At 30.8% G+C, this 17,849-nt stretch overlaps 1 protein-coding gene and 1 long non-coding RNA gene across 5 annotated transcripts in view; one reads left to right on the top strand and one right to left on the bottom strand.

Annotated features, from left to right (window-relative positions):
* The window catches only part of LOC132942003 (lachesin-like), a 108,125-nt gene that overhangs the window by 22,757 nt on the left and 67,519 nt on the right, over positions 1–17,849 (bottom strand). For all 3 annotated transcript variants that reach the window (XM_061010286.1, XM_061010285.1, XM_061010287.1), the window contains exon 6: positions 16,602–16,757. In XM_061010286.1, coding sequence (XP_060866269.1) covers positions 16,602–16,757 — 156 coding nt within the window. The remainder of the gene's footprint in view (positions 1–16,601; positions 16,758–17,849) is intronic.
* Positions 15,508–17,849, top strand: part of LOC132942009 (uncharacterized) — a 61,353-nt gene continuing 59,011 nt past the window's right edge. For both annotated transcript variants that reach the window (XR_009664213.1, XR_009664212.1), the window contains exons 1-2: positions 15,508–15,683; positions 15,768–15,853. This is a non-coding gene — a long non-coding RNA (uncharacterized LOC132942009). The remainder of the gene's footprint in view (positions 15,684–15,767; positions 15,854–17,849) is intronic.

The following is a 17,849-nucleotide window of genomic DNA, read 5'->3' as shown; positions in this document are numbered from 1 at the left end:
ATGATATATTATTAATTTATAAGAAAAAGAAAATAATATATTCATATTTCTTATATTATATTTATTAAAATCTAAAATGTTTATAAGTTTACTCGTGTACCCTGATTATAGATTTTATCTCTGTGGAGACTAGAGAACAATGCTAGATTTCTCTATTTGTATTATTATCTTACCTGTATGCAACATTTTATTCTATCAACAAAGAAAAGTATAATTATTATTACAATTATATTGAAATTCGATAATAATTAATGACCGTGACTAAAAATGTTAAAACTCAGTTGGCTATCACTTTCACGATTAACAGTTTCTTCTGTCGCAGTTTAATTAAAATCCTTTATTATCAATGTTTTTAATAAATATAACTGTCCACAATCACAATATTGTCATTATGTACCTGTACTAGTCATAAACGTGGTGTTACCGCAGGTACGACGTATTATGACGTAGGTATTCGAAAACCATTTATAATTGATATTATTGAATTTGAATGAATTATTTGAACGAATGTTTTATTGTTTTAGTAATTATTAATTAACGATACAACTGTACATTCAACATTTACAGTTATCGTGAAATGTGTAAGGAATTTAATCGAAAAATGTGTAAACAAAGTTTTAAAAAAAATGATGATTTGTTGTGATGGGTGACGGGTGGTTCGACGCGTCTGCACATTAAAATATATTATACTAAATATTACAGTGCGTTCAAACCACCTCTGATCTAGCCCGTCTCAAGTAGTTCGTGCAGATCGTACGCATCTAAAAACAATAGATAGAGAAAAAAAAAGCCTATCGTCAAAGTGTACGTCGTATGACAAACGCCTCACACACACCCGTGCATATTATTATGTAATATTTATACATAATAAGACGTATGACGTGTGTGCAAATAAATATCATATAACCGTGTGTTATGCGTGTGTATATAATATATTAATAAATCGGTGCACATACCCCCCGTACCTGTACATAATATGCTATACCTACGCTCGTTTCTGAGTTTCTATCCGTTCGCGACCGTATACGGAAGGAGACAATATCGAACACTCGTCGCACACGACGACGTGGCGAATTTTTATCGCAAAGTCCCTCGCTTGAACGTGTGGCAACAGCACGTTTGGACTGGCGTTCGAGCGAACAGACATTTCGGACGTAAATATAATATCTTATTTTGTTTTCCGTTTGTTTTATTTTCTCCGCCGGAAACGCGCAATAACGTTCACGGCCGTTTATCTTTGGCGCGAGCGTACAATATATTTATTATTATTACTATTATTGTTATGTATATATATATATATATATATATATATATATATGTTAATCCGTTAAAGTACACTTTATACATATTATAATATGATACTCAATACGATATAGAGCCCAGATTTGAAACGAACAATAGACAGCAAAATCGCGTTGTTTGCGTAAAAACAGCAAAACAGAATTTCCAAAAAAAGGTCTTAAAATTAAAATATTTTAGATTTTCATTCCTATTATAATTATATTATAAACAGTTTAAAAAAAAAATAGTAACAAATTTATTTATTGACTATGCAATATATTTTGTGGAAAGATGAATTTGATATATAATGCTGTAACAAGTTTTAAATATAAATATTTAAATAAAAGATAAATATTGATTTGTCTCCATTGCAACCACGAGTGGTTTTATTAATATACAATGAAATGAGTGGCAAATTTGTGGTAGGAGTGTAAGACTATGCAATCGTCAATAAATTACAATTATATAAACTCTAATTCTAATATTATATTCGATATTTAAGTAGGTATCTTTGTTGCTGTTACTAAACAAGATAGTCACCTTTAGTGATTGCGTGACCTAATATAGATAAAGATATGATATATTATTATAACTGATATTGATATGAATATAACTTGACAGAGTTAATTTTTTTTGACATTCATTGAACTCCTCTCTCTCCCTCACTCCAAAAATATCCTCCTCATTGCCTGAAAAAAGACATGGTGCAGGGATTTAATCCAACAGCAACAACAGAATTAAATGTCAATAAAAAGATCCCTAAGGGTGGTTTTTTCTTAAGTGAATGTTTTATTGTGAACATATGCAAATTTAAATTGTTTCAAATTAAGAAAAAAATATTTCTTGAACTGGGAACTTGTCGACGTTTGCATAATTTTACTTTCTCGACTCGGCTGACTCCTTTCCTAATCGCTGTTAAAAAAACTGTAAGTTGCTATGATATTATTTGATTCACTCTCCAATAAAACGCTTGAAAATCAATGAAAGCTCATAGTTCGGAAAATATTAAAATATTTAATAACCCCGGGCTTGCAATATTGCAAATACCCAGCGTTGAAGATGCTGACACGTGTTTTTAGAAAAGTACACGTGATCTTAAATATTTTGTAGATTTTGTTACGAACTTTTACTATTATTTGAGTACAAAAAGTAAAAAGGTTGGTAAGTGGATGTCGCTCTGCTGTACAGTAGGTCACAAGTGGGTCACTGTAATGGATGGTGTTAAATTTTAATTCAATGATATAATATCATTGTATACGAAAAACGATTCTGAGCGAAAACGGTCAGTCAGCCCATGATATTACCAAGTATATTTGATGATATTATTGTGAATAAAGTAATTTATATAAAACCTATTTACGTAGAGCCTAAGAGCCTTGTTTTCAATTTTCAATTCTTAGCTATAAAAGTTGAACATTTTATACATTTTTAACTACAAAATAATTATTAAATTATAAAGTTGATAAATGTTGTCAAAATTTGAACTTTAAATGCTTATAAAAAAAAATTGTGCCTATGTATTTTTAATATTTTTCAACTGCTATTAGAACGATATATCAGGAGCGTTATATTAAATTTTCACGCTTTTTACCCAAAAAATAAAATTTTATTGATATGTATAGAAAAAATAACTAAAAAAATTGAAAACTGACAATGTCAAAAAAAATAAAAAACACACATCATTGTAAAATCAATACATTCATCGCTTCGCTCAGAATCTAAAAACTTTTTGAGAAAACATATTTTAATAATAGTTCTAATGCTGATATTTTGAGTAATTATAAATTTCCCATTACGGTCGAATACCTATATATGTAAGTAGTATTAATAATAACAATATAGCTTGATTAATTAATTATCAAACAGAATTCTACGAACAACCAACAACGTATAAGATTTAAATAAATTATTATAAACTTAAATTTGTTATAAGACATCTTACAAAGTTGTTTGGAAGTTTCCTCTCATTGTTCAATATCCACTACTCAGTTTTTAGGGTGATGGTGTTAGAAGATAGCATGATGATTAAAGCATATGGTTTTAACTATGATTGATAAGTCATATGTGATATAACATGTATTCAGGTGAATAATTTGTACCAAAGTTGTTCACAAAACTTTAAAGTTTAAACTATGATATGATGAAGTAGCATTGTGTCATGTTTAAAAAATATAAAATAACACAGAAAGAGCTTTTCTAAACGTTATTCTACAAAATAAACTTGTAGAACTTCGGTGCAGATTAATAGTGAAGTATAATAATTTAGATTAAGCTTTCAAAAATGATCTCGATCGCAAATATTTTTTAAATCTTTTGGAACATGATTTTTTTTAAGCAGTCAACAAAATAACGAATTTCGTGTCGTTGTATTTTGTTTGCAGTCGGATGGTAGTTTTTCTATATGTTTTGAGTAACAATTGTAAACATAATAAAAAAAGCCCCAACTACCTACATAGGAGTTTGTACATTAAAAAATAAACACATCTTGGCACATACTATATTATAAAAATGTACCTTCAAAAATTCAATGGTTTCGTATTTGAATGCCAACAAATAAATGGACTTAATGTTAAGCATTTATATTGATGAATTTTAAAAATTTTTTTCGATAATATCAAATTAACGTTACATATCGCAAATATTAAAAAATTTAAATCAATCAAAATTATGAAAAATATTAATGGAAGTACCTATACCTGCGTATTAAAAATATAATCGCATTATGAAGCAGTCTAACATATATTATTATACCAATATATTGAGATAACATATTCAATGATGTGTTATTAAAACAAAAAACCATTAAGAAAACTAACAAAGTTTTCCTCCTATTGCTTATGTGAGATTTATATTTTATATCTTGTAAAATGTGATGCGTGGTTCTTGGTTTACTTTGACAACGACTAAGTTCATGAAAACTTAATGCACCTGTATAAAGTATTCGGGTTGCTTAACGTAATGAATAATATCAATCTCTCGCAGACGTTATTCGATCAAATCTATTTCTAATGAGTCATCGATGATAAAGTCTCCTGGCATAATATATTTTGTGCTCGCAACTTTTTCGGCTAATCGCAGAATCACTCGAGGGGGGGGGGCATATTATACAAGCACGTCGATATATGGTATATTATATTGGCATCTATTTAATTATGTCTGTATAATATTACATTCAAGTGTAGATAAAACGCGCCTTGCGAACAGACACTTGCATATTTTATTCACATAACATAATGCGTTATAACATATTAAGTGGTAGTGTTTCAAGCTTGTTGTTTACGTAATTCGTAAGGTAAAGGTATACATTGCCGGAACGTATAATATTATCGTGTTTTAAACGTTCGAAACCTCAGAAGCTCGTCTGTACCTCTAATAACATAAAGCGCGTAAAGTGTATATAAGTTAGTATTAGTAAAATATAATGTTCTATGATTTGAATGTAATATATATATTATTATGTACGTTTTTAAGATGACTTGAACGTAAATGCTGTTTGACGATGTGAAATATATTATTATATCGTACGAGTGCGTGAGCCGTATAGGTATACCTACTCCGACCTACCCTTTTTACACATTATCTATAGGTATGTATTCATAAATATATTAATATTATTGTAGTGTTATAATATGAGTACGACAAACGGGAGTAAGACTTCAACTTACACTACACACGCGAAGGTGTTAACTGTACATTAATACACAATTATCATAATACAGTATAATACATTATAATGACGAAAGGGAAAAAACATAAAATAAATCGGTATAGAATCGCAAATATATCGGTATTCCGTCTTATCGAAAACAATTACGGTTCTGTCGCCTCTCCTCTCGTCGGCATCTATGTACCGGAATAAGTAGAATATTATCGGCAAAAGTAATGAACGCGAAATAATACTTTCGTCTTCGTTGAACCATTAAAGCCGCGTGTGAACTTATCGCTTGTCAGCGCTCATTGCCGATGCCGAGAGCGAATTATTAATAACGCAACGCTCATACCGTAATCGTTTAAAGTTTGGTTTTATGTACTGCAAATATAATAAACACGTAAGAATGGTATACTATACAGGATAATTCACCAAGCATACTCGTTCCTCATTTTCCCTTCAATAATTAATTTATTCAAATTCTGATTTTTAGCGTTTTTAAAATATGGGTTTACGCAAAGACCGTGTTTCAAAATTCTAGAGATTTTTTTATAATACCTACATAAGGAAGTGTCATGTGATTATAACAACTTACGTTTTTAAATTAAAACCTCCCCGTCCCCCACATTTTGGCTGTAAATTATTATATTATAACATTATTATTATATCTTTTTTGGAAATTTTTGCTCAACATTTTAACGAATATTTCATAGAATAACAGTCTTTAAACAGGATTTTACAAAAATTCTAGTATTTATTATACTTGGGACTATTTTTACAAGTTATAAACGTTGATAGATTAATATTAGTTGCTTAAGTTTTCAAAATCACCTTAGCCCCCATATATTCCAAACCCCATTATCGTGGAACTATTAACCTTAGTACACATAGTTAAATACATCAAAAACTACACATTCGAATTTTCATTTTGATAGTTGACACGTCATGATTTTTAGAAACATTATCTGCTAAATAATTTACAGTAGAAAATAATAGTTCTCATTTGGAACACAGTAAATTTGTATCTCTACAGCACACTCTTCATGTTGCATAAAACACTTAAAGTATTTGAAAATATGGTCTTTAAGTAGATATATTTAATAACTTCAACAATCATATTTTGTATAACTACAATTTTTAAGAAGAAAGAGATGGTCATACTAGGTGAATCCTAAATTTTTTTTTTATTTACATTTTAGTAATAATATTTTCAATAGATTTATGTCTCCACTGACTACGTTCGTGTGGCGGCCGACGAAAACTTATCCAACAATGTTTCTCCCAATATTATGTTAGTTATTATCATCGATATTATTTATGTATAATAGCTACTTGTAATAATAATAATATGTTAGTATGTATAATAGTAGAATAATAAATAAAATAAAATTACCAAGTTTTTCATTTCGAAGTTTAGCGGGGTAGTGTATTTATTATAAATTATTATGGTCCTACACTCTTTCGAATGAGTATGAAGACTGAGAGGATAGTTTTAAATGTTCTTGGGATGTTAATATTATTGGTTTTATATATTATTGTGTTTAACATGCGGTTATTAGTTATTTTTGTTAAATTAATTTTTACAAGAAAAACAATCACTGATTTTTTTTTTAAATATTGGTAAAATATTGAATTAAGAAAATACACTTTTGTTACGGTAGAAACAGGTTTTTATTCCAATATAACCTTTGTCATAGGGGGAGCATAGGGCATATAGTGTTATACGGGGCAAAGTGTTACAGAAACAATTAATTTTAATTTGTATTACGCAATTGGTTATATACGCTGGCTTAATATAAAACGTATTTTAATAAATAATTTGAAAAAAAAGTAAAATTCGTTGAAAAAAAAAAATGTTTATCGATCCAAGTTTTTCTTTACAGTTATTCTTTAAGGTAGCATTTTTAATTTCATTACGCCTATCTTGTACAGAATAATATTTCATTGAAATTATCTTTTTTTTACAAAATAATTATTGCGTTTATAACTTTAATGGTTAGTGATGGCCGGTTATAGCTAACTGTAATAATTACGGGGATAAAACTGTTACAATGTTAGATACTAACTACAACTTGATTATATTCCTAACAGAAAGCTAAATATTCAAATTCAATATGGATTAATTTAGTATATATTATAACTATTGAACGTTCAAGGCTAGAAAAGGTCTAACATAATATAAAAAATGTATATTGACTAGTTTGTATCATTTTAACCCAGGTATGTAACAAATTGCCCCGTTCTGGGTTAATGTGTTACAAATTATTTTTTTTTTTTACTAGTTATCATTACTACATATCAATCATTACATGAGTATCTAATGAAAATGAAAAATGAAAAATTATTTTTCAGCATCAGTTTTGTGTAAAATACAAAAAGACCAAAAGTGTAGCATCTATCCCCAAGCTCCCCCACATATGTTTTTTGGGTTGAATACCAAATTTTTTTTCTCACCATTTCAATTATCATATCAACGAAACAATAACTACCTACCTATGCGTTTTCATCGATTAATCGTTATCAGTTTTTATCGATTATATCAATTGTAGATATTATTAATGATTTTCGCAAGCCTATTTTGCCTTACGGTTGCAATGGCAACCTAACATTAACAAATAAATAAATTGTATTTTGTGTAACCAATTTTACATAAAGTGATAATTCATATTTTTAACATTTTATTAGAATTTGTTTTATGCTTTATTTGTTCCAACTTACATTAGAACAGCGAACACTTAAAACGTAAATGTATGGGTTTCAATGTTTTGAGGAAAAATATCAAATACTTTTTAAATTTATTTTGTGTTATTTGAAGATGATGTAAATTAGTGCTATTATTCGGTACTCCAAACAATGATCCATTTCCCCGAATACTAGTTAATTCCTAGAAACACTTAGTACGTATTGATTTCAAAATTGTTGGTTTATACGTTCAACCGCTGCTCGTTGCAAGCACTGCAGTGACACGACAAAAAAATTACGTAAATATACCGTGACACTCGCCCCTGATAATAATGTAAACAAAAAAAAAAAACGAATAAAAATGAAAAATTTATCACCTTTGGAACGTTTGGAAAACATCAATTCGCGACCATATATTATTACGTCGCAGTATTACTACACCATAGGTAATAATAATAATAATAATAATACTTTGTACACACAAGCTGGGTACCTAATACCGATCCGCAATATTATATTTCGTTCAATCCACTTTGCTCCATTTATCGATTTCGTGCGCGCGCAAATCGCACGTTATTTCTCACGAATGCACGTAATATATAAATTAAATTATTTCCGATACCAAAACCGGATGTATATCGTGTATTATTATATTGGGATTCGGTACAACGCTTATTTCCGTTGGGGTGAAATCTCTGACCAACAATGACGGCGGGTGACCATATTTGTTACGCTATATTTATGAGAAAAAATGTCGAAGAGATGGAAAAAAATAACGTAGTACACGGCGGAAATAAGTCGGGGAAAGTACACACACACACACACACACAAGTACATATATGCGATATGGGAAAAAGATACACTGCACACGGACCGATATCCCGGAGGGTATAAGAGTGCAGCGGCGGTGGAGGTGTAGTATATAGGTGGAGTCGGAAGAGAACGGTGACGCCGCCGCCGGTGACCGGGGTTTTAGCAAATCTGTCTAGCCGAATATCTACCTCGGGGGGTTGTATATATGTGTATATAATATACATGGCACATATACATACACACGACGCCCGGTGTATATATATATACACCTCGCGTCCCCGTGACCATCAAAAAGATATACTGACCGGTGGAAAAGAACAGCCGTGGAAGGCGGGACGCAAACGGACGGCGTGTGTGTGTGTTGTGCGCGCGTATGGGAGGAGGTTCGTTATGTTTTCCCGAGCGACCGCCGCCGCCGTTCGGACGTAATATATAAATTGCTCGGGGCACACGGGCTTTTCGGTACGGTTTTCCCCAAAGGCACTGACGGGGAAGCGTAGAGGTGCGGGGTCGTGGGGGGAAGTGCAGTGCTTGGAGATATTCGGATGTGTAGCGTTGGTGTATTACACCCCACACACACACACATGATGATATGTAGCACATGTGTATAATACGTGTACACAAAGAGATTTTCAGTAAATATGACGAACACAAGTTTTCCAGGTCTGTCTTATGGATGTATTACTGGTGAAGCAGTTGTGAACAGGGCCGTGATTTAGAAATTTTTCTGCCTAAGGGCAATACAAATAAAAACAGTCCAATTATAAAGAAAAAAAACATGTATTTGTTTTTAAAAAATAATTTTTAAAATTAAATAAAACTTAGGTATACGTACATGTCGTTAAAAACAAAATAACGGTTGAAAAGTTTTTAATTTTCTTCCAGGATTGTGACTCCAGAATTAAAATCTTTAATAATACTATCATAATTGATGGTGAAAGTTAAGTAATTTTTGATTTTTAATGCAAGAACTAGGACGTGTTTATGTTATAATAATAAGGATAATAATATAAAGTATGATAGCAAATTACAAATTAAAAAATATAATAACAACTTTAACTATAGAAAAGAAGAAAATGGGAGTTATAGGGAGATTAAAACAATTATCATTTTTAAAAAAATTGTACCACCTTTATATCAACCCCTTGCCCCCCCCCCCCCACAACACCACCACACACCCCACAAACTAAATACGGTCCTGGTTTTATACCATTGCCACACATCAGTCGTCAATAATTACACACACACACACGTGGAATATGATTCGAGTGCGAATAGTCACGGAAAAAAAAACAACTCTGTGAATTATAATTAAAATAATAAAACAAATAAATAAAATAACCGTGCATGTAACTTCCAATTATAACGTTACATATTAAAGTGTGTATACAAATATGTGTGTGTGTGTGCCGAGAAGGTCATTATACCTATCTGCCAGCAATCCGGTCCCGTCGGATATGGGCATTCGTTGCAATTATTATTATGGCATATACCTGTAGTATCAGTGTTGTACATATAAGTACCTACAGAGAGTTGTGCGGCAAATCGCAATTAAATAAGATTGGTGGTGGTGGTGGTGGTGGTGGGGTGGAGGGGCGCTGAGGGCGATGGCGTTATTATGCAGTCGTTGGGACCGTTTCCTACGCGTATAGTGTTTTTCTTTTGGACCCAAAGAAGTGGCACTGAACTAAAAGTGAACTTTGATCAAATGAAAATTCAACGGCCCCAAGCCTGTCATGCGGACACAAATCTATATTTTTAATTTGTATAGAAAACCCATTTTTGAAAGTTTAAATTGTTTAACTTCCAAACAAAGTGAAATGCACGTAATTAATTTTTTTTTTTTTAATTAATCTTAAGCATCGGCAACCATGGCCATTATTATTTTGTAAGGGATTACGGTTGGTTGAGAAACACGTGTATGTGGGGCGAGGTTTCGTCACTAAAAACCCGGGTGGTCATCCATCTGAGAACTAGTGACGTCAGCCGATGTTTAACCTCAGAACACGTTAATGACTGAGGCCGACCAAAGAGGCACACCAGGCCTCGTTATTTAATTTTATTACCTATGTAGCTATTATGTATAGTAATTATATAATATATTAATATAATAAACATTCTACATAATATTGTCTTAAGTCTAAACTATACAAGGTGAGGTAAAAAGGTTCTGACGATTTAGTGAGTGCTATAGTTAGTTGGATAAGATAAACCGATATTTTGCTAAATTAAAGTGCATGATGATGTTTAGTTTTACATTTGATATCACATTTGATATCATATCAGTAATCATGCAGTACACGTCACACTGTGCCTGTAAATCAACCAGTTTTTGAAATTACGGCGTATATTGACAGTATAATACCTATGCGTAAGCCGGTAGCTGACTGTATACAACTTGAAGGTGGCCAACTTAAGTAATGTAATTTTTAAAATTAAGATTTGTCAGTAACAATTAAATTTAATCTTTGTGTTCAATAAAATATAATTTGTTTCATTACTTTGTCTCTGATGCTTTATGTAAATGCTTTATGTATCGCACATGATAATATTATATTCGCTAAGAATACATATGGTAATATTGAAAATTTTACGAAATATCATATAATTTTATGAAAAAGATGAGTTATTTCAATTACGCTCGTTAAGTTCTTAAGTTAATTAGAAAATTACCTAACTATAATAGTTAAGGTATAAAGCTTAAAAAAAAAATTAACTTTCCAACTGGTTAATGTCCCCCCCCTGGACCTCTGGTGTTGGGTAGGTCAGGCTGCGATTTTCCGACCGGCGATGAGACGACAGAAACGATCGCGGGTCGCCCGCGTGCTTCGAGTTTTTGCAATATTTTCGTAGTCAAGTTTTCAACGGACCCGGTTTTAATTCGATAAACAATAACAGTTAAATTTTACGTTCGACATAGTACGTTGTTCGCCAATACACACGACATTATAGTTCGCGAGACTAATAAAATGCACCGTGGCCAACAACAACAGCACACGAGTAGGTATTAAACGACGACGATAGCAGTTTTCAACTAAAAAAAACTGCGAATCATATTATATTATTGCAGTCAAAAACGTTCTCGTACCGTATTTACGATCGTAGTATTTTTCGATCTGTAAACGATATTCTTTTCCGTTTAGAAACGGTGGAAATCTCGAGTGACAAGTCTTGAAAATTTTTGATTTCATAGATAACATTTAGAAGTTTGTACACATTACACACACAAACTAAATCGAATTTATTCATACGCATTTAATGTCACTTAAAAGTAATAAAATAAATCTTCAAACTTTTATATTTTTATGACCATTATTATTTTAGTTTTAAACGAGAACACTGAAAAATATGATTGCACAATATTTATGCTCGAGTCGTAATATTATATTTCTTTTTTTTATTCTGATAAAACGGAATATTACAAATTTAAAAAAACCAATGTTTAACCGCAAATAATTTCCGATTAATTGATGATAATAAATACTGTATAACAAAATAAAGAGCGGTAAAACTTTTTAAGCGTTTATTATAAAACAAAACAAATCGTGGCATATACATTATTTATGATCATTTCGTAAACCAATCCTGTAACGGAAAATACAGACTTGGTTTCTGGGCCAAAATAAAGTGGTACGAATTGGTTATCGATAGAAACTATACATCTGTTAAAATTGGTTCCCGCACACGTACAAGTAGAAAATATTGTTAAGATCTGATGACTGCAACTTTCCGCTAAAAAATATAAGCAAAATTTACATCTACTTCAGAGTAAACTTCATAATGTTGGTACTTGGTCGGACTATTATTATATGCCTATTTAATTATTTAACATATTATTGATTTTAGTTTTATATTATATATTTATATCCCAACAAAACTCTTTCACCATATTTCGTGTAAAAAACGATAAGTATAAAAAAAAGGCTCTAAAAGTATTAATATAATTTATGTTAAAATAATCTGCTAAAAATTTTATAGTAAAATCAAGCTAAGTTCAATTTTTCAGCCCATTATTTTAACATAAATGATATCTATTGTTCAAAGAGTAAAGACTTAGCTACCTTTAAAGTTTAAAATTATATCACAAATTTTAAAGCCGTTTTTATACACGGAGTATGGCGGAGATTTTTGGTAGGCTATCACTAATTTTTATTTGATACCTTATTATTTCGGGAACATATTGGTCTTACAATGATGTTTTTTGTTTTTTTGTTTATTAGTTGCCATAGGTGTTGGATAGTGCATTGTAATGCGGGCCGCGGGAAATATTATCCAATAAATTGTTGAGAATACGCTACAATAGTTTCTAGTTAAATTGGATGTAACTCTGTTGATATTATTCAAAATGATTTGAAAACTACACCATGCACTTCTACGTAAAAAGTCCAATTAGATTATTGTGTTTTCAAACTTCATTATTTTACTACAAATTTGCTAAGCTTTCTCAAGAAATTTATTTCGTAAATCGCGTTGATTGCTGTAATAATATATTGTCCGGCAGTTAAGTGTGTGTTTTGCCTTTGTGCGTAATTTAAGGCGCTATTTTCTTTTTATACTTAGCGCGACTAAGTTTTTATGCTTAGTTGTATATTATATAGATTGATTAGTAACACAAACGTGGGAAACTGTTGTCGGTTTAACATGCGATATTATTTTCAACCGTGGTTGACAAACTTAATATTTACATTGGTAGTTTTATTGTTAAAATGAAAGATCATTAGACCCAATTTGTAGGTTTGCCTATAGACTATCCGGGAACCACCTCGTAGGCATCCCATGTAACTACGCCTGTTCGTTGGGCCAGTTTGAATGAGAAATGTATTACAAAATCTTATTTCAGTATTAACTGATTAAGTGACGAATCGTTTTTGAATAGACAACATTGGCTGAGAAAATTCCTGAATTGTACGTAGGGAGGAGCCACTGGGGGAGGAGCCACAACAATATATTACACTCGTTTAACGGTTAACAAAAACATGCAAAAACGATTGACGGTAAAATAATGGATCACGTGAGTACACATTCCAACATGATATAACGAATAATTCGTAACGTCTTTATACGGAATTTGTGTTTAACTCACTTTCGCAGTTTAAGTATGAGTCAATTAAAAAAGCAGCGGAATAGACAACAACATTTTATCATCGAAACATTTTTAACTTGGCCGAGATAAATTGCTGCCTGACAAATAAACATTAGATAGTATAAGTACAAACGTACGATATAAATTACAACTATTTCATACAAATCATATAATATATAATGACTAAACTCTAAGACTTCTATAAGTATTTAGACTTCTTCTGTGACTTAATATTAATTAATTGCCAACCATAACATAGAATTTATAAATTTACCACAGATATTTTAAGTTTAACAGTATATTTATTTGGACAGTGCGATAACAGTTTGTTTCTATTATAACATAGTAATTATTTAAAATATGGTATATATATACGAAATGTCTCGTACATTTAAAAGTGACCATCATTGCTTAAGATATTCAAAATAACTACAATTTAACAATTTTTTTTATCTATTTATTATTAAACAACTCCATTGTTTTAAATCACACTAAATATATAAAATATAAAATGTATATTAAATCGATTGAGATACTTTTAAATTATTTCACTATTTTTATATCGTAAATTATTTTTAAGTTTAGAATGTTTAGATAAATGTAATTGAATTCAATTTTTTAATTTATAGCAATCTCAAGTAATAAATCAAAACAACTTTTTTTGGCAACAATTGTATTCTAAATACTTTTCTTATTTTATATAAAGATTATTTCCTGAAAGTTTTCTTACACAATTCATTGCCAACATAATTCAATTTTCCAAACATACTTTTTCCTTCAAAGAAAAAAACATAGGAAATCGATAAAATATATAATGAAATAGTTTTAGTGTTTGCACTTTGCCGTATGAAATTAAAACAACAAGATTTGATTACTCAGAAAAGAAGTCACCATTCCACTCACCATAGTTCATATTCAAACATCGATCAATATAAATTCATAATACAAAAAACAGAAAATTCTTAACGGGGTTCGCAATATAATGCATAAAAACAATGATAGAATTATCGCCACTTCAAGAACGAGCGATTAAAGTTTACCAAAAATCTGTAGGAAAATATATTTATGTACTGTAAGAAAATCCGCCAGAGAAATATATTATTATATTAAAATATATATCACTTTAAATGTCTTTGTCAGTCAATGTGTTGTTATTTTTTTCTCCATGATTAAAATGATCAACAACAACAACTACATTATATTAAATCTTAATTTGAAAAAAAATGATAGCACAGTGGTAAATTAAATTTTCGACATCACTAGCTACCACCACCCCCACCACTGCCTCTAACAACACCACCACCATCACCACCAACAACAATGTATAATAACAAAAGTTTTAACCCTTGAAAGTGTAATCCACTAAATTCCGTACATAAATTTAAATATTTTTAACGTGCGCCCACATTATAGGTTACACCGAAACTTACAAACCACTTCTGTAACCTTTGTATATTATACTAATGCATATAGCAGGATTATAACTTTTTATAAGAGGTAGGTATCTCATGCACGCGATTACATGCACCGACACAATACATGCGTATACATTTTACTTTTATTGTAATTTGGTAGGAAAACAATAGCAGAGCGTACATGCAAAACAAAAAAAGTTTATTTTTTTATTGCTGCTAAACTCACGACGATTTTCGCGTATTACACACTGTTTATTATATTAGGTTTGGGTCTGCAGAGAATAATCGGTCGAAATAAATTGAAAGTACGTGATAAAACGGCTATTTGTGTTAAGCTTATTATGTTGTGTATACATTATGCAGTACACACTGTACAAAAATCATAATAATTATATTATAATATGTTTTTCTCTAATCGCGCAACGAAAAAAAAAAACGTGTACGATAAAATTATCGCAATTAATTATAATAAAAGAAAGAAAGTAGTGCGCGCGCCATTATTACCCCCACCCACTGCGGTCGATGGCTCGTATAATTTAGGAGTTAACATGAATACATATATAGTTGGCCTGGCACGATGTACCTATACATTTTTTGTAACCTTGAATTTCATCATATTTACACACGCACACATATACAATATCACGAAAAACGAGTTCAACTATAGGACATTGACGAACGGGACGCGCGTAATGGTAACTTTAAGACAAACGGTCACCACGAAATTCGCGTTGGAAACCTTTCCGATAAACAAGTGACGGTAATAATAATTCATAATATAATTATTCTATAGCAGTGTAACCCATCACGGTAATAATAATCGACGTTATATTATATTATACAGGCGAGCCGACCATCAATCGAAATGAAAGATAAATACAAGACGGTTAATTTCTCCATGCTTACGCGTCAATCGCATGCGAAGACGAGGTAGGTGAATTACTGATAATAATATAATAATATTATATAACATTATAATATACTTTCAGATTGCCAGTTTACATACTATTGTAAGCACATACTATTAAATGTACCGAGTGATTTTTTTATCGGAGAACACACATTATTTCAAAACTTTTAACTTTTTAAGAATACTATTTTTACATAATATTTTAGGACTTAGGTTAACTTTTATTATTAATAACTTATTGACTACTCCTCCGAAATTTCATTTTTATATAGGCACCAATCGAAATACTACAAATGAAAAATAGGTATATGTTGACATTCAAAAAAGTCAAAACTCGAACAGTTAAATCAATGAGGGTTATTCGATAAAATAATCACCTGATATAATATAATATATACATAATATAATATGATATATACATTATAAATGTTTCCACGCCGAAAGTATAATAGTTTCCATCGAGGTCGTTTAATATACATTTACAGCACCGCGTGTTGTCCGTCGCGGTGGATCCGCCGTATACGGAGGCATAAAGTGGTTCAGTAATTATTATTTCTACTCGACCGGCCCCAACTTTGGTGAGGCCCGGTCCCACCCATGCCAACCCTTCTTATTAATGCCCGCGACAATATATATTAAATGTACGTATGCGATACACCCTTCGTTATCATAACTGCATCTGTATCGTCATAATATTATTACTATTATTATTATTATTATTATCATTATTATTATTATTATTATTATTATACGGTATCGCGTTCCTACCTGTGTCTCCGTTGTAATTAATATCGTCGCCGTCCTCCCTTCGCCACATCACATACGGCTCTGGGTATCCGGCAGCTTTGCATATTAAAGTAGCATTACTCGCTTCGCGCACCACCATGTCTGTGCTCGTCTCCTTGTCTATGATGCTTGGGGGTACTTGAAATCAAAAAATAAAAAAAATCAAACATTTTTTTTTCTACTTATTTGTAATTATGCGTCGAATTTCGATTTAATTTTGATCGTTGGTTATATTCGGGTTTTTAAACTGCAATGCTTTTATGCACTATTTCGTGAATACATAATAAAATAGTTTAATATAATATGACGTCTCAACTATAATAATTTAATATAGGTAGGTACCTAGTATATTAATAGTATAACATATTGATATAGGCAATAGGCAAGTGTGTGTATTATACCTACTATAATAACATATTATCATGTGATTTACACGTGTCAGTAATCAGTATTATGTATCTACAATGGAAATGATCGCTTACGTGTAAAATTAGTACCTAATTAAATATCAATTAATTTTCTTAGGTTGCAGTAATAAGTAATAATACCAAGTAACTACTAGTTTATAGAATGTAAAAATCGATTACCTAGGTATCATTCACGGGATGATTAATCATACCTACTATTGATATTAATAATATATATTATGTACAATCGCATGTCCTACATGGCTACATGGCATGTGTATAACTGTATAAGGTATATTGTGTTAAGACTTTGAAGAGGATGAAATTATGGTTTAATGCTACTATGGCCATTGGCCAACCACTGCAGTAGTGATCGATGGCGTTCAACTTAACTTTGATTTACACTAAAAATAACAAATTAATTAATTGAAACATTTAGACTACATTCTACATTCGATTATACTATATTGTATAATAATAATATATAAATATTTAAGATACCAAAAAATAAACGTAAAAGTGTTAATTTCTTTAAAGCATTTATCATTTATGGTTGACTACTATGAACCATTCGAAATTCACACCCCCCCCCCCCCCCCCCAATATTATGATTGCAAAAAAAAAATAACCTGAATGAATTCTAATTACCAAGTCTGAAATTAAACCCCACTCTACCAGTTCCGGCCATAATATTAAAGTTTTATGTAGGGTGACATTGATGTATCTCTTAAATATATTTTATAGTTTATTGTTAAAATATTATTATTACGCTACATTAGAATTATTATTAAACAGTGTTTGGTTTACTTTCAAACTCGCTTAG

This window comes from Metopolophium dirhodum, chromosome 3 (genome assembly GCF_019925205.1).
Source record: "Metopolophium dirhodum isolate CAU chromosome 3, ASM1992520v1, whole genome shotgun sequence".
Lineage (NCBI taxonomy): Eukaryota > Metazoa > Arthropoda > Insecta > Hemiptera > Aphididae > Metopolophium > Metopolophium dirhodum.
This window is presented reverse-complemented; position numbering and strand designations above follow the sequence as displayed.